We start from the raw sequence: 18,728 nt of genomic DNA on the forward strand, positions 1-18,728 counted from the left end.
ATTTACAGTACAGACAGTGGAAAGACAACAAGTGGAAAGCCTCCCAGACCAGTTTTAAAAGGATAATTTATTTTACCACGCAGCAACTACACATCCAGCCAGTCCACTCGGATTTAGTTAGCAAAACAATTGGCTTCCGTCTGTAAGAAAATTAATCAGTGGGAAGTCTGAAGCAGTTCTATTTCTCCCAGTGTGATTGCTGGGATAAACTGGTGACATACAGGAAATCAGTGGTCTCTAAAGGGCAACAGTGCTGGCAAGGGCCCATGTTGTAACACAATAGGGCTCTTTTGGAGGCAGTTATGACTATAAAGTACTCATGAGGCCTCAGAATCAGTACACAGTAATGAAGACAGGAGAGAGTACTTGTAGAAGGAAATTCTAGTCAAATCCTGACACTTGTCTCTAATTTTGTATCTTGATTATCCTCCTCTCTTATTCTGATCTTGTATTCCGCCGCTTGCCTCCTTCTTCTATCATTAACCATCCCTTTCCCTCTTTTTGTTCTTTCACACTGACATTCCTTTTAGTCTATACATAGAGGCAGATGGCTCATATAAGTGGCATGGCAATGTTCCTTCTGTTGACCATGCTGCCGGCTTCTGTAGTGACTTAAATGAACAAATGAGTCACTGAGAGACTGAGGTTTGGCCTGATTGTCTAACACGCTTCCTAAAAGAATCCACTCCTGTTCTAAAATAAGTTTTAACTTTTTATCAACGAAAAACAATAATCAAGTCATGATAAAAATGCACACTCAAAATCAAAGTAATCGCAGTGATCAAAAGATAAACAGTGGTCAACAAAAATACAGCAACCCAGCTCACCCTCTTTCTCTGACAATGAGAAATTATCAGGTGCCTAAATTAACTACCGTAATAACCCTGCCCATATCCACATGACCTGCTATCCCCTACTCAATATGACCACATAATAAAATATCAGAGCCAAAACAAAAACCAAAAAATAACAATATCCCTTCATCTGGTGACTAATAGAAAAAGCACCCACCAATTCATTCATGGCTCCTACAGCTTCTTTTTCAGGCATGTTAGCATTATTTCTGTACACACATGGCACGAATATTGAGCAGGTTTTTAAAAAGAAGAACACATAGCATTCACATTTGTCTATAGATGTGTTCTGTCCATTATCCTCAGCTGTAAATTGAGTACAGTGATTGCAGTGATAATACTTTTTAGATACAGACTTCTGTAGATCTAATACATAGCTGTAAAGTTAGAGGTGGTTATTATATCTTCCTTCAATGCGTTTTATTAATACATCTCTACTGTATGCATAATTTTATACAACTTCCTTTTTCTTCATATATCCAAACCTAGCGGTTCTTAGCACTGTTTTCACAAATCAGTACACACATTCACACTGGCTCTAAAGAAAACGCTTTTTTTAAATGCCAACATTATGATTCCACTTGGGTCATCATTTTGTGAGAAAACCGCAGTTGGCTGCAATGAAAATAAATTTTTGGATACAGATCTAATACATCTCTAAAGTCAGAGGTGGTTATTATATCTTCATTCAATGCATTTTATTATACATCTCTACTGTTGTTGCATACTATTATACAACTTCTTTGTTTTTCATACATCCAAACCCTGCAGTTCTTAGCACATTAATCAGTATACAGTAAATGCTAACACATTCACACTGGCTCCAAAATACCAACATCAAGATTCCACTTGGATCGTCATTTCATGAGGAAACCGCAGTTGGCCGCAATGTTTTAACGTAATCAACTTTTTGAGAAATACAACCAAATGTCAGTTTGTGGTGACCAATCATGTAAGCTGGTGATCATACTAGCAGCATGAATGACCAAAAACACAGCAGAGTGAAATGTAATGAGTCATGTGTAGACACTGAATTTGGTCTTGTGCAACACTTTTTTTCATCTGCTGATGTGGGGAATCACTGTAGGACTGCCATGCTAAATTACCAATCCTCCTATGGTGAAGCCTGAATGTGCCCTTAGATTTGTAGAGATCGACAGATCATTGGTTTTATACATTGATAACTTCTCTAAAAAAAACAGGGGTCTTTACAACAACTGCTTGAGTTATCTTGGTGGCTTTTGCCAGGTTAGGATCAGACAAGTTCACCAAATAATAAAGATTCCAGCAACAAAAATGTACCATCCAAAAAACTTTCCTCAGTAAACCCTCTCCCGAAACAATAGTAAATTAAAACAATAAAGGATCTCTGAGAAAGAAAATAAACCCAACATCTCCATCACCAAGTTTCCTCTGGTTCCAGTCAGTTGATTGTCGTTATGCACACACAATAACCTAGATTTCACCAGGCCTGTTGTACTTCACTGGTACAGTTACCATGTCCAGTCTTGGGAATTCTAGCCAATGCTCATGTTTCCAATGGCCTTGCCAGGGCATGTTTCAACAACGCCCAAGAAGCAGCTCTCCACTCGGCTCTACGGAGAATACAAGGCTATTTTTTGACAGAAGCGAAGTGCCGCCATGTCAAGCTGCACAGAGCAGATGGAGCCAGACAGGAAGTCATAAAGCAAAATTGTATACTGCATCCAGTTGGTTTCCAAAATAAAACGTTCAATAGTAAAACATATTTACAATAAAACCTCTTAAAACATAAAAACAACACAGCCTACTCAACCACAGCAGAACCACACAAAAAAAAAAAATCATGGTGAAATGATCAAATAAAGCATCGCAACCATCAGGTAATAGAGATGTGCCTTCAATGATTGAAGTTGAAAGCTTGTTTCAATCAATTTAGATTAATAATCAAAATGTCAACACTCATACAACCAACCCACCCACGTTTAAAACACATCAGCATTACACACATGCAAATTAAGATCTCTCTCTACAGGTACTATAAAAACCTCCACATGGGTAGACTGCTACAGACTCGACACAGTTAAAGGTCCCATTGTTTTTCATCAATTTCACACAGCTGTCAGAGGTCCAACAGCTCTGTAATCGATATGCATTGCCCAAAACCCATCTGTGGTCCTGAATTTCAGCTGTCTAAAAGTCGCTCTACAGGGCTCTATTCAGAGCAGCCTGTTTCCGTGTCTGCACTTTTAAATGCTAATGAGCTCCATCTGTCAACGCCTACTTGGAGAGCCCTGCCTGCTACTTCACTCTCAGGGAGAGGATGCCCCTTGCATTAGCAGTAGCATGCACTAATGTTTATGGTGGATGTATATATGTATCACTATGGCTCACAGAGATTTTTTCGATCAGTCGTACCAGTTTGACCCAGAATGGGACCCAGAAGGAGAGGCTCCTGAAGAAGTACAGACTCTGTGGCTGCAGCAGGACATTTGAGAATGGTTAGTGTGTCTATATAATATTAGTTTGTATGTGTTATTACATTTACCACCATGAAGCTAATGGCTCACAACTAGCAAAAGCTGTGTTTGTCTCCAACACAGTCTCCAAACTCTTGGACACTGTTAGCATTGTCTCTGTCTCTAGTCTGCACGTTTCCAGACTTTTTACTGTGACAACCAAGCTCAATCGTAATATCATTAACATTAAACTCGCTTCAAACTCCATTGCATAGCGGACCGAAGCGGAGCTAACTAGTTAGCAAGCAAAGTTCATTCCAAAAAACAGTCTCATTGGTAGTTTGGTTTTGTGGCGTCATACCTCAAACAAACCACAGCCCGCTATTTCAACGTCTCAAACAGAAGCATGCAGCAGATCTGACAAAGATTGCAAAAAGACTTTGGCAGTCTCCCAAACACCCTCTAAAAAGCAGCCAACATTAATGGAATCATTTGATCATTGTGTGCCTTATGACAAGAAAGGGGCCTGGTGGACAGCTTACAGTGGAAAAGCCGGGGTTCATCCACATGCTTTTGACACTAGGTATGTGTTACAAAGCTGCAACAGGGCATGCCTCAAACCACAGGTAGTAGGCTTGTCTTCCTTGCCAAAAATGTGTTTAAAAAATTATAATAATTAAAGAAATAGAAATGTTGGAAAGAGACAGCAAGCACATACCTCATTTCCTGAACATCCACCAACATATGATGTTTACTATGCAATGCATACAGCAATGTAATTTTGTTTACATATCTTCAAGGATACAAAATACTTTTTGTATACAAAAGGCACCTTTTACTGATCTGCAAAAATCCAGCCCTATATGTGACAGTCCTTTCCCCGCTGTCACAGTGACACATTTTTCCTATGTGAAGTCTTTCCTCCATCAGTCTGACTGGGGAAATCCAGTTTCTCTAATCTCCTTGACTGGAGGTTTCTTGTCTCCATGAAATTTAAGAGGTAAGATTACTACAGAAAGCTTACTGTAACCAGGTTAGTGCATGCAAACACACTAACTGAAAAAGAATTAGTCATCATAGGTGACCATCTTGACTGGCTATCTGAGGCTAACCTTGGGTGTGAATGTGACAATACAATCACCAAACATTATCATGTTATGTTTATCTATAATACTTGTGTTGTACCCTTGTTTCTTGCTTGTGATCCAGTTTTTAAATTGTAAACTGCACAATTTTTAAGGTGTTTGCCATGCATTTTTCTGACTGTAACTAATGGTTGAAGGAATGAATCCCTAAGTAGTCCATCCATCATCTTAATCACCCTCTAATTATCAGATGTCGTGTGTGTCCGCGTGCACGCGCGTGCATGCATGTGCGTGTAACTGTCAGTGCATGCATACCTGAGTGTGTTGAATCAATACTACATGCATGTAATACTGATTACACAGCCAGGCGATACCACCTTCACTCAAGATTGTATATGTGTGTGCTTGTGTGTCTGTGTATTTTCCGATTTCAGTTTTAAACCACTAGAGTCAGGTGGTGAGGGGCTAAAGAATGGTTTAGGGGTCCTCACAAGTATTAAGTATTAAGACACATGTCTGTTATAAGGCCAGTTTGTTGTCATTTTTTAAAAACACAAGGATCTAAAAACAATAACATTATGTTTGAGTCCTCGACTACATCTATTTTAGAGTGTGTGTGTGTGTGTGTGTGTGTGTGTGTGTGTGTGCATGCGTGTGTCTGAGAAAGACAATCTAGTATCCATTCATCTTGTAATGGGGAGATGATGAGAAAGGAAAGAGTGAACTGTGACAGTGATAGTCACACGTATATATTACATCCTGGAACTAAAAAACTCACTTCTCTGTTTACTCTGTTGTTTATTCATCTCTGCAAGGAGCTCCATTTAAAACACACATTTATCTCTGTTACCCAAATGCACATATAGAACTAAGAAGACAGACAGCAGACCACAGACCCTGTTTAAATACAGCTGGCCTGAAAGTGCCATAATCAGAATGTTTAAAAAATTCCTGTTTCATGTCTCTACCACTGACCATATTAGATTTTCACCCTCCAGTTACACAACAACTAGAACATGTGCTTGATGCTTAAAATTTGAAGGACTGGATAACCCTTTAGCTCAGATGGTAGAGCAGGCATCCCATGTACAGAGGCTTTGTCCTTGCTGCAGTGAGAGGCCTCTGTCTTTTAACCTTAAAAAGTAAGGTGGTGGCAATTTTTTTTGTTTTTATGTAAACGAGAAACTTTAAGCTTACCTGAAAATGTCAGCTTAGCGACTGTAAGAACAAGCATCAGGTAGGTTAAATGTCATCACTAAAGCAAGCAACACTGAACACGAAGTCAGGATCATTATTACTGCAGAATAATGCTACCTCACGTCAGCACTGCATAGTAACATTAGAGCAAATGCAGTCAGTTGGTGGGAATACACAAGTAAACACTAATCTGTAAAATTAACAACATTTGGTTGATCTATGTTGATGTAATGACAGTAGGTATTCCACATGATCCAATTGTTTTCTTCATCCATGATCACCGTCAAAGACAACCAACAGATTGCTTCAGTAATATTAATTATTATTTAGACAGGATTCTTAAAACTAAGTAAGTAAATTAGCACTGTTTGATCATGCAAGTTAATCTTAGGAAAAAAGTGAGTTAATAATGATAATGAAGAATGACTTTATGACAGTAAGCTTTTGGGTACTGGGGTAGGGCCCTATAAAGTCTGTTTTATTTTTTCCCAAATTCCTTTTTTTTCCATTTTAATTTTTGGGAATCCCGATTTTTCTACCGTTTACTCTTATTATACTACCAAAAACAGTGTGTTTTGTGAAACATATTTCCTCAATACTGTACCGTACAGTACAGTAAAGTGCATCAAAAACATTTTGATGTCATAATGTCTTCACACAGTAGTATATTTTGTGTTTTTATAGGTTTCATTGAATAAAAACATGGTCAGCTCTCTGGCAGATCCAGAACATATTTGCAAACTAAAACTGTTCTGAAAATTTAAGTTGTAAATATTAAAAACATAGCAAAGATGACAAACAAAATAAGAAATCATACTCGTGACGTTATGTCAATAACATACTAACCAGCTAGCAGTGAAAAAACCAACCCTCCCCCTGTCCTCTGAGCTCCCTGCCCAAGCAGAGTCAGCTAAAAGGGCTGTGGCTAACAGGGCTAGCTAGCTAACAGCAGCTACTGTTAGCAGCAGTTAACAGTCACTCTGGTATCATATGCTGATAATGTAACATCATGGTGAGGGATGTCCTGTCTTGGGTTTTTTGTCTTGGGAAATTCATGTTTTATTTTGAAAGGTAACTCTCCTCTCCTTTCAGGTCACTTGCCCTTCCTCTTGTGTCCCTCGTCTGACATCATCCCTAATCCTTGATTGTTTTCACCTGTGTTCCCCTCCCCCATGAGTATAAAGTCTTTGTATTCCCCTGTCTGCATTGCCAGAGTATTTCGTTGTCTTGTCGTATACTTCAACCCTGCTCACAGTCTTGCATTCCTCAGAGTTAAGTATTGCCAAGTTTTATTTTCTGAATTTGTAACCTCTTTAGAAGAGTGATTTTGTTTTAATAGTTTTTCTGGTAAGAATTTGATTTTCAGTTTAGCGGGTTTTTTTTTCATAGCCTTTTGTTTTCTTCCTTGTGGAGTGCTTTTCGTTGTTAATCTTGTATATAAGCAGTGTAGATAATTTTTCATAGCCTGTGTGCTTTTCTCTTTGGCGTGTTTTTGTTTTGTTTAATTTTCATAGATCTAGAATAATGAATAGTTTTCCACCTTCGCGAGCGTCTTTTGTTTCCTCTGTGTTTTATGTCTTGTTTGTCTTGTCTGTCCTTCCATAGGGTTTCATAGCATTTTGCTTCGTCATTCTGTCTGAAGAGTTGCAACTCAGTAAAATGAAACCTGTCACTACTTCTGCCATTCAGCATCTGAGTCCTCTCTTTTTGTCCGAGCCTGACAGATAATATGAATCGGACAGGTGCTAACTCTGACGCATTACACCTATAATTATGATTTCTCAGGTCTGCTTCTTTGCTAAAAAACAGTTCACCTGACACAAGTCATTTGGCAACTGCTCGGCTCTGTACTGAGGTGTAAATGTCAAGTTTCTCAGGTTTTTTTTTTTTTTGTTTGTTTTTGTTTTTTTTTTTTCACCAAGGAAGACGGAGCCATGAGCAGCCACTTTGCCATGCTTGCATTGTTTTGATGGGGGAGGGGCTCAGTCTGTGACTGGCTCATTGCACCTCATATGTTTTATTTACCTATGATTACTGTACTTTAAACACATTTTATGTTGGGTTTGAATAAATTGTGTTTTACAACAAGAAAGGGCAAGTGATTTCCTACTCATCACACCTAGTGACTATTGGTCATTGTGACAGACCCCAATGACCAATTAGTCATAACTCCAGTGCCTCCCTTTTGCTCTAGCTTTTCTCAAACTCTTTCCCCACAGCACTGCTTACCCTCCCAGTCCTCCTCTCCTGGTTTCTTCTGGGCCCAAGAGCTGCATTTTCAGCAATCCCAAAGAACAACTTCTCACAGCAACACAAGGTCCTACTAGTATTCCATCTCAGTTAGCACCAGCAGCTGTGACGCAAAGCTTGCCAACTAGGAAGAACTCAGAGGAACACAAAGCAATTTATTACCAAGCTGCTTTCCCTGCAAAAGAGAGGAGCAACCAGTTTCCTCCAGCTGTTGTCCTTCTTTGATTCAGACCTTGCACAGCAAGAACAGCACTGTTCAACATTGGGATTATAACCTTCTCCTGTTTGGCTAGTCAGCCAAGGAACCACTCACACTTTTTCTTCAAAGACTGGTAAAGTTAAACTGGGCCTAGGTAGCACACAGCATTGCATTGTTAAGCCCAGGACTTCTTAACTCTGGTTGATGTAATGCACACATGTTCAATCTCTGTTTGTTCACTGTTTGGTTGTTGTTGTGATCTGTGAGTATTCAGGTTATTGCTAGTTTGCTTCACTTCACAGCTAATTTGATGATGGTGGAAGTATGACACAGATTCAGGGTGTAAGTTAGGTTGTTTTCATTTTGAGTTAAATAAAAGATGTTTGAACCTACATTGCTGTAAATAAGCTTATAATCAAGATCGAATGTTGTCAGCCTCTACTCTGTCCCCACAATTCTTTGACCATTACAGCTGTTATGATCATTTTAGTTGTAGTTATTTATCAGAGCTACAAACTGACAATATAGTACCTTTTTATGTGACTGATTAGTTGAATTGGCCATCTTTTCCCTTCTTCAAGGGTGGTGTTCCCAAGGTGACATAATGTAATTGGATCTTATTATTGATAGTAATCAATAGTTATTCCTGATAATCATTATCATTGATAGCTAAATTTAACCCAAATCAATGTTGCATAAAGCACAACACTAATTTAAAAATATGTTATGATTTCATGAAAATTGGTTGTGAATGCTGGTAAGGTTTATTTTCCAACAAGCTGAATGTTCTGGAAAGCCCAGACATTAATCTAATAAAGAATTCGCAGTTCGACTTAAAAAGAGCTGTTTTTACCGATACCTGTGCAACCTCACAGAGCATGAGCAGTTTTTGTAAGAAGAAAGGAGTAAAACTGCAGTCTCCAGATGTGCAAGTAGATTGAGACCTATCCACACAGAATATGTGTGCTTTGATTGTGGCCAAAGGTGCACATAATTACATTGATCAGAACAATTTTGAGACATACTGCGGTTTAAAACTATGGAAATGACAATGTATGTTGGTAGTTTAAGGTTCTTTGCAAACTGCACAACACTTACAGTGAAGCAGTTGTTGATGACTAACAATTTACCATGACACAAACACTTCCAAACTATAATGTCTGGTCTTGGTGGTGATAGTCAAGTCTTGTCTGGGATCAGGCAAAGTATCCTCGAAAACCATAATGTTACCATATTCTATCTTCTTAGTGTACCTTTGAAAAAAGTAAATCCACCTTTTTCTCCTATAATTATGCCTATAATTTTCCAGCTGCTTTTCAATTTAAATACTGATTTGTATTCTAATGCATAGTCCTTGTTCGACACAAAATAGTTGAAGAGCTCAATCAATAGAGAAACTGTATTTAGCCTGTGACAATCGTCAGACCTGGGATCAAAAGTGGATCATTCTTCCAGATTTTCTTATGGATACCCAAATGCCCCATACTAGGGTTGCACAGATACCATTTTCTTCAAGCCGAGTATGAGTATTTTAATTTGTGTACTTGCTGATGCCGAGTACTGTTGCCAATAATTCTACCACAAAAATAACTATTAGGTTGCAGATGCACTGAATTTGAAGACAGATTAATTTTCTTATTTGCTTATTTGCACAACAAATGATAATAAATTAAATAAAAATAAATAATCATAATTTCCTGTTTCAACAAAAAGCCTCCACATTGGCATTGTCTTCACATTGAATGAAATTTGACAAATCAAACAATGACAAGTATTACACAGTTAACATAGTTAACTTAATATTTCAATTATACTATTGCACAGTCTCCACATTTTAAGGTTTTGAGGTAGCCTAGTAGTTGTGTCAACATCTGCATGTAATTAAGAACTGACTTTCAAATCAATTAAAGAAAGAACATTTGACAATTTTATTATGTATTATTTTCATCTCTCTTTAAAGAAAAGAAGGGCAGCATTTAAAAACAAAATAGTGAAAATAAATAGCTTTTTAAAATTTTGCATATTAAAATAAATAATTACATTTTTGAAAAATAACATTTCTTTTTCTGTTTCCCCTCAAGTCAGGTTTCAGCTACTGCACTCATGCACTCCTTGACAACCCCTCCATCAGCTTTTTTTATTGAGCAAAAATCCAAGCGACTCTGGGGGAACATTCATTAGCTCTTAGAGAGCACTATGTGTAGTTATGTTCTCTGTTTCTGTCTCACTCGTCTTTCTGTCTACTCTTCCTGTATCTCTTCTCACCTCTTTCATCTGTCTGTATTCAGAGTCGCAATGTACAGAGCATGGAATGCACAGATTTGATGTGGGATGGCTTGGGGGATGTGGGAACTTGCATGCAATTGGTTAGAGGATTTCCTGATCCACTAAACCAGTCAGCGGCACCAGTCAAAAGAGAAGCAACCTGTCAAAATTTAAAATACTTCAGTAATTTACTGACTATAGGTCCAGGTTCATATAGAACAGCGTCTGGGTCTGGATTCAGACCACAGTCCGCTTGTCCGAAATGACAACAAGAACTGACAAGCTGCCCTGGCATTGGTGAATTTTTTTCAAGTTCTGAAGTATCAGCCCAATACCCAATGACAGCGTCAGTATTGCATTGCATCCCTACCCAATACTGTTCTTCATTTCACTAGTGGTGCTTGGGGACACATTGTGAGAGCCTGACACAGATTCTCAAAGTAGATACAGAAACAGACCTAGTTATTACTCTTGGTACTCTCAACAGAGTTAGTTGCTCAACAGAGTTAGTTGCCCACACTGTTTAATTCAAGTGACATTTCTAACTAAAATCTGCAATCTGTGTCAATATACGGCAATATCGATATATCTGTGAAAGGCTAATATCGTCCAATAAAATCAGCCCACCAATAAATTGGTTGGGCTCTACTATTTTGCACAATGTTCATTTTGTGTCCTTCAAGGAATTTAGATGGTAAAAAATTACAAGGGGTCATGTGAGTCATGTAACTTAAGACCTTATAACCCTGCTTGAAGTATATTGTGAGAAACATGAGAAAACCCTCCCTCAATATACTCAGTCCACTGCATACAATTTAAAGGTGTATTTACTAATTACTTTAAACAGTTATAAAGAGGCAATTGTAGTGAGGAGAAAAGGAAGATAACTAGATAAAATGGAATTGCAGAATTAGAAATGTCACAGTTATGGTTAAGGCGCCCTGCAACAATGTCCTTTGGGAGGTGTACATAGTTGTGTCGGGGCAGGGCGGTGCTCCCATTGGGCCATAACCCCAGTTAAAAATTAACAAGTCACCTACTGGTGATAACCTATAATTAACACACCTGTGTAGATTGATTGTGATGTGATTGTGATTGTCTGTGAATTTGTACATTTTATAGTTTCAATTCAAATTCAGCATAGTGTAACTGGGAATGGAAAAGCAAATCAGTACAACTTGGTTTGATTTGGCGTGGCCAACAGTGCTGGTGGAAAATAACAGTACTAGAGTTGTCTAGGTTTAGGTTGTTTGCCAAAGTCAGCAACCTGCCGATTAAGTGGAGGGGGTTAGCCAGTGTTAGTAGCCCTTTTCACAAAGAGACTCTGCCTTATCTCCGCAGTGAAGGCTCACAAATTCTCCACCTTTGTTTGTTCACACAGAACCAAGCTGCTCTGGCATAAATCTGCACCAGTGTGTCAATTCATCCAGCAAGCCAATGCTGCAGATCCAAAAGAGGCGTGACAGTATACGCCATGAGGATGGCATCTGTGTGGTCTTTTCAATGTGTTTCCCGGTGTCCTCCTGTTAATCTAAACATGTACCAGCTGACTGTTTATAATCATATGGATGCTGTTATTATATGTTGTGATTGAGATCCTGACCCACCATGCATCCTGGAAAGTGACAAAGTTAAATTCTCTTGCTCTAAATTAGCTGATCATTTGTTCATGAAAATCTTGATATTGATTTGGGGACAATGACATGACTGGTTAGCTAGCTAGTCAGTTAGCATGCTGTCAAATTATATTTACTTTTTACTGTCAACCCTACGCAGTGTTATTGATATTGAATTTTGCTAGCACGGTGTTAGGTTTCTGGCTCATCGCTGAGCGGACTACAATATCTCCCATTGCCAAATTGTATCTGTCCTATTTACTGGAGGAGTGAACATGGCCTCCGCATCATCCATCAGTTCCTGATTATGGACACGTTGGCGGACATTTTCCCTTACATAATCGGCATCAGTAACTCTGTCTGACTCTTACTCACAAGTGATGGTGTCTATCAAGTGATGGGATCTATCTATCTATCTATCTATCTATATCTATATCTATATCTATATCTATATATATCTATATATATATATATATATATATATATATCTATATAGCTCTCTCTCTCTCTCTCTCTATATATATATATATATATATATATATATATATATATATATATATATATATATAGAGAGAGAGAGAGAGAGAGAGAGAGAGATATAGATATATATAGATATATATATACACATTCTCATTATTTTTATCAGATCTGTAATATTTCAAAACAAAATGGGAAAAATGTGTGTGCGCAAGGCACAGGTCGGGTATGAGACACAGCTCTTTTTTTTTCCTCTTGTATTTACAGTAAGTGATTAATCTATTTTATATGAATATTGATGTGCCTAAATTATGATTTTTTTTCCTCAAAAGCTTCCATGTCATGTGGCCCACTAACTTCTGATTCTGTTTCCATAAGAAATAGATAATAATAAAGAAAATAATGGTAAAAGTTCTCTAATGTTCAAGAGGTTAACACGTTTTCAAGCAGTAATGTCAACTTCTACACAATTTTGTCTCATGTCTTAGATTCTGATTCTGAAATTCTGAAAATGAATTTATTTTCAAAAATCTCACCAGGAGTCACCATTTAAAGGGTTATTTTTCAAAATGTTTTTGGGGGGGGGGGGTATGCACCTGGACCCTCCTAGTGTTGCTAGGTTACAGAGGACCACAAAAAAATTCTAGGGGAAACACTGTGTCATGTCATGTCATTGTCCGTAACCGCTTATCCCTTTCCCAGTCGCCAGCTCACTGCAGGGCCCTCACTGATGAGCAATATGGGGTTCAGTATCTTGCTCAAGGACACTTCGACATGTACCTCAGCCCTGCCTGGAGCCGGGATTTGAACCAGCGATTTGATCACTAGTCAACCTGCTCTACCTGCTGAGCTACAGCCGCCCCCTGTGTTCTAAGAATTTTGGACGTGTGGGGTGAACTATTTCTCTCTTAGCTGAAGCCAACAACGGGACAAAATAAATGTAAAGAGAGACACAGTGGAGCCGTATATTTTCCTGCTTTTTTTTGTCCTTTGCCAATCACACCTATGTTGAGTATTAAATGATAAAATAAGGTATATAAAATAAAAATAAGGGACATCCTGGATCTGTTTCTTCGCTTTTCATTTTTTAAATGTATTATAGAAGTATCAGATCAGGCCTCAGTATCGGCAGATATAAAATTAAATGACTCGGCCTAGGACTCAGACTCGGGGGCAAAAAAACCTGATCAGGACATCCCCAACAGTAACCATAACAACACAATAGTGGAAGAAGACAGGACAAGTTTTTCACAGGGGACAGATGCTGTATTTTGGGCAGCAATGCTTTTCCACATATAACTGTTTTTTTTTCCTCGTGTGAGTTGCCAAAGATACCACCAATTATCACGTTACTGTTATCTGGTCATGTAATGTTGCTTCACGGGTCATTTCTCTTTTAGCTGATGAGTGAGGGAGTCAGTTATCAGACTGTGCACACCATCAGATCGACACAGCACCGCTCGGCACCTCCAGCTTATTCATTCACACAGATGCCGGCTCACCTCTGCTGGACCTCTGATACCACCTCCAAAGGTGCACCAGAGCCACAGTGAAATTTCATCCCATCACCACTTTCAGACACGGGAGGATGCAGAGAATCAGAGCATGATTCCCATACTCAAAGGGCAGTGTGAATGAGGCTACTGACTTCAACCCAGGCCCAGGTGGACCAGCTATTCTATTTGAGTGACCTCCTGACCTCCCAACTTGGCTGCCTTGCCATATGGTTTCAAAAATCAACACTTTTCAAGGTATTGCATAGAAGTTTTAAATTCTATAATCATAACAACACTTGTCTATACATGCGACTGCTTCCTGGGTATTCTCCAGCATTGTTTTGGTCTGCCGATTCTCCGCCTCAGAGGGTACACTTACTGCAGTGCCAGCCTCTGTGTGAGGTGGGCGGAGGTGTCATTGACCTGCATTGTTGTATGACCCATAGCCGGGGAGTTTTAAAACCAAGAAACAGCTGATCACAGCAGTCAGTCCATCATTTCATCTGCAGACATTAAGATGGGCAACTGGACAGCCGCAGAGATCTGGGAGAAGCTACCGTCTCCTTGGTCTCTGTTGTTTGGTTGTGTCGGCAAGCTAAGGCCAGTCGCTACTTTCAAACTAGAAGCCCCCCCACTAAAAACCCAGTTCTAAACTCATATGGTGCAATTTTAAGCTCTTATTTTGAAGACAAATTCTATGTCACTGTTCACAGCCCAACTTCGAGCTTCACATCACATGTGTATGCCTACCTCAGAGGCGGCTTTTGGAAAAGGAGGAATATTATGCCTCGGTTTTAGAAGACAGGCCAGCACATTGCCGCCCTTACCTTGGAGCAAATGTGCTGCCTTTTCTATGTAAAAAGGACTCAGATTTAGGATGACTGGGCCCTTACTCTTTAAAGTCAGTAGGCCCAACAGTCCCCAAATTTACTTCAGCCTAATCCAACTTCAAACCTGATAGCCCTTTCAAACCACACATAATTGATTTACAACTCATAGATGCCAGCCACCCTATTACGCCAACATTTTTCCTCAAGATCCATGCATTGTTCTCTGAGAAACTGACAAAACATGGAAAACCACCACCATCTTGCAGTGTTCAAGAAAGGGAGAAAAAAATCCAGAATCCATCCCTTTACACGGATCTGCACCAAAAAACGGATGCTTAGCTCAGTTGGTGCATGACCCATGTGCCGAGGCTCTGCAGGGGAACCGGGTTCGACTCCCAGCCCATGTCCCTTTGCTGCGGGTCACTCCCCCTCTCTTACTCTGTTTCCTGTCGCACTGTTCAGCTCTGTCAATAAAGCCAGAAAATGCAAAAAAAAAAAAAAAAAAAAAAACTTAAAAAAAAAACTTGAAAAAAAAAAAAGAAAATAAGAAATCATATTAAAAATTGACCACAACAAGCTCCTTATAAATATATTTATCAGTGTGTAAATTATTTCACATCAGGTCATGTCTTATTTGCACTGGACACGTGATTTCGTGGTTTCTTGTTGCCTGCATTTTAGCTTGGATTTTCTAGCGAACATCCTATTTGTGAGAAAGAGTGGTGACATGAAGTAACCTGTAGTGTGAGACAGTTTGGGAATGCTAGCACACTGACAGAATGACAGTGGCAGCAATCACACGAGCGCGCACATGCACGCGGTCGTCTGTGATGCGGTACTGCAGGGTAACGTTAGATAATATTTTTGCTCTCCTACCCTCCGTCCTACTCCATATTGGCTGGCGCTCCACCGGGCCCGGCTGTCCACCGCTGATTCTCCGTTGCCGGGCAGCGAACCGGAGTCCGAATCCTCCCCCTCCTCTAGCTCCTCTTCCCCCTCCTCTCTCTCCTCCGCCTCCGTGTCCCTTTCCTCAGTTTTCAGCCGCTTTGCCGCCCTTCCGTACTCTCCTTCGTCGCGCTGCCCGGCTCCTTCTACCGTCGACATGCTTGCGGCTGCAGTGGACCTGTTGTAGGGCGCGAGTGTGTCTGGAGCTGGTCAAACTGACACGTCCATGTCAGCAGTTATGCCGTTGTGCCTCTTCGTAAAGCAGCCTCTGTGCGTCTGCGCCTAGCTGCCCCTGCCCCCGTCTCCACTCTCAGTCCTTGTGTGTCTCTCAATTGCTCCCCAACACCAGTGATACTCTATGTGTGGAGGTGTGAGTGGATAGTGCTCATCCCGCCCCGTGCACCTCTGTTATTGGTCTTGCACCTTGGAGATACGGCGTCTGATTGGCCGTTGACGATGCGTCAACAGAAAGCTTTCCACACTCTGCAGAGAAGTGCGCAAGAGGGAACTGAGAGGGGAATGGGGGGATAGCCAGAACCAGTAGGCTTAAGATACCAGAAAATAGGAAAAGCACAAAGTGAGATAGTGTCCATATAAGCGTTTATTTGCTGCATCACCAAAGAAGGGCTATTTGTCTGTGTCAGCCATCATATCAAGAAATCTGTAGGCACTTACTAAAGGCATTCACCTTGCTCAAAGCTCAATGAACAGTGTTCTAAGTAGGCCATAATATCCAACAAAAAGGTCAGGTGAAGTTGAAAAATGTAGCTGCACTGATTGATAACACACCTATTTTTAATTTCAGGCAGCAACATTTGGCAGATGTCATGGTTATTCATGTCAATGAGGGTGTATTATTCTTATTATGCTGATGTCAGTTGGGAGATGTGTTCGCTATGAGATTCTTTAGCCTTTTGAGTGTCATAAAAATGAATAATCAACAACCCTGTTGCTTCCACAGCAGCTCTGTTCTGTGGCTCAGGGACTGCCTACTTTTTGCTGCTGGTTTAGCTACTGAACAATAGTCTCAGCGATGTACTGTGAACACAAAGCATTGTTGTCATCGCTAACTGTATCCAACTAGCTCTTGTCTCGCGCAAATTCAGGAAAACAACTGACATTCTTATAATTGATGTTAACAACAAACATGGCTATTAGTTATGTAAGTCGTGTAAGTCAAGTCTTGTGGAGGATTATATGCATGCACACTAAGTGCATTGGCAGAGCTTTGCAGGTAGAGGAGTAGCCAGACCAAACACAAATTTCACTGATCTGAATTAAATACTTGGATGGGCTTATAAGAGGCTTGCAACAGGCACAGGATTCTTTTTCCAAGAACATTTGGTTTATTGATTGCTGTTACAGACATTTTCTACAATTATGAAATAACTCACCACCCTAGCTTTAAACCTGCCAATGTTAAATGAAAATCATTCTCATTACTTTTCATGAGGAGATCCAAGGGAGCCTATTCTTCTCTTGGCTGGACAGCAGCAAAGTCGGGGCCTGCCGTAAAAAACACAAGGAAGTCTGTCCCTCACTAACTGACTGATTGATAAAGTTACAGCATTGATCACTCAAGTGTTGGAGTTACCTCCTTGGATGTTGCTCTTTCAAAACACAAAGGGACAAAAGTTGAAAATGAGCAATAGCTATAAACACAATACTCAAATGTAACTTAAACATGTAATGTGATCTACTTTAGCACAATTTAAGAGCAAATATTACTGGGACCAAAATTGCAGCCAGAAATTCACATTATGTATGTTACCATAATTATCTGCGACATCTGCCTTCACCCAAACACAATTGAGATGAAGGAAATTTAATTTGTGGTGCTCACACCATTGAAACATTTTTAAAAATTCAACAGCTGCATTTCCTTTGATTGTTATTAATGTATGAGGAACTGTCAACAGTAGGGAAAACTCAGAAGTATTATTTCTTTCACAGGTTAAATTAGTATTAAGGACAGGGAGCCATAGCACCTGGAGGCTGGGATCCTTCATCAGTGACAAGAGTTGGGGATGGTAGGTCTTCTGTTGACAAATGAAAGCACGTATTTCACACTTTAAACAACTTTTTACCATTTAGTCAAACTAATGAATTGCCCGTAGGAAGTATGTATTCCTATAGTGGAAGGTTAAGTAGCTTTTTCATGGATGGCCAAATGAGGCTGTGTTTGAAGGTGGGATGTCAGTGATATTTAGGTTTGTTGTGAAATCTGATATTCCATGGTATAATGGACTGTTTTTGACTATTTTTGATTTTGCCATTAAATTTCAACTTAAAAACCATTTACCTTGCCTTGCTTGGTGTCATTATTTTCAGCACAACCGCACGTGTGACTGTACAGTTTTTGTTTCATTTTGACATACTGTATTAACACAATGGACTTAAAATCACAAAAACACATACAATCTGAGTAGGAAAGAGTTAGATTTTTAGAATTTTAATACAATTCTGATTTAAAGCAGAAATGCCTAACCAAAAGACAAACATCAAACAACAAAAGAACGCAAATAAATTAATTAATTAAAAGAATGTAACCTCTTTATTTTTAATCAAGTTACATCGGTTATAATTATGTTAACAGAAAATTGAAAAGGCACAAATACAAACACAGATAAATACAAATTCTGTCATAACTGTGACCTGACCAGCACTGTGTTTATTCACATTTTCCTCTCCGTCAGCAATCATTTTCTCAGTCTGGTGGTGATGGATGTGTTTGGGTTTTTTACAGTCTGTGAAACACACGGCCAGCAGTGGTGTTGGTATGTCAGATTATGAGCAATAGTTGCCACGTTGGTTGGGCCAACCACTTTGGCTGTTGCTGCTTAATTAAGTCCGGTCTCATAGGTGGAGCAAAGAGGGCAGAGCCAGCCTCTCTGCTCTACCTAACCTGCCCAGAGAAACTCCAGCAATGAATAGTAGCTTTAGAGGACTGTGTGACAACAAGAGGAGAAGCAGAAGACTGGGACAGAGGTGAAAGGGGGCTGGTGTGTTTACTGACACAGCTGTGGCTCATAGGCCGCCATATCAGACTGCAAGGAGCAGACATTACTGCTGCATG

At 39.7% G+C, this 18,728-nt stretch overlaps 1 protein-coding gene across 3 annotated transcripts in view; it reads right to left on the minus strand.

The window, feature by feature from the left end:
* LOC119033630 (heterogeneous nuclear ribonucleoprotein L-like) overlaps positions 1-16,038 on the minus strand; it is a 60,999-nt gene extending 44,961 nt beyond the window's left edge. For 2 of the 3 annotated variants that reach the window (XM_037123970.1, XM_037123969.1), the window contains exon 1: positions 15,584-16,038. In XM_037123970.1, coding sequence (XP_036979865.1) covers positions 15,584-15,811 — 228 coding nt within the window. In that variant the 5' untranslated portion in view covers positions 15,812-16,038. The remainder of the gene's footprint in view (positions 1-15,583) is intronic. The other variant, XR_005079326.1, reaches the window with a different exon arrangement.
* Positions 16,039-18,728: the final 2,690 nt, after the last annotated feature.

This window comes from Acanthopagrus latus, chromosome 15 (assembly GCF_904848185.1).
Source record: "Acanthopagrus latus isolate v.2019 chromosome 15, fAcaLat1.1, whole genome shotgun sequence".
Taxonomy (NCBI): Eukaryota; Metazoa; Chordata; class Actinopteri; order Spariformes; family Sparidae; genus Acanthopagrus; species Acanthopagrus latus.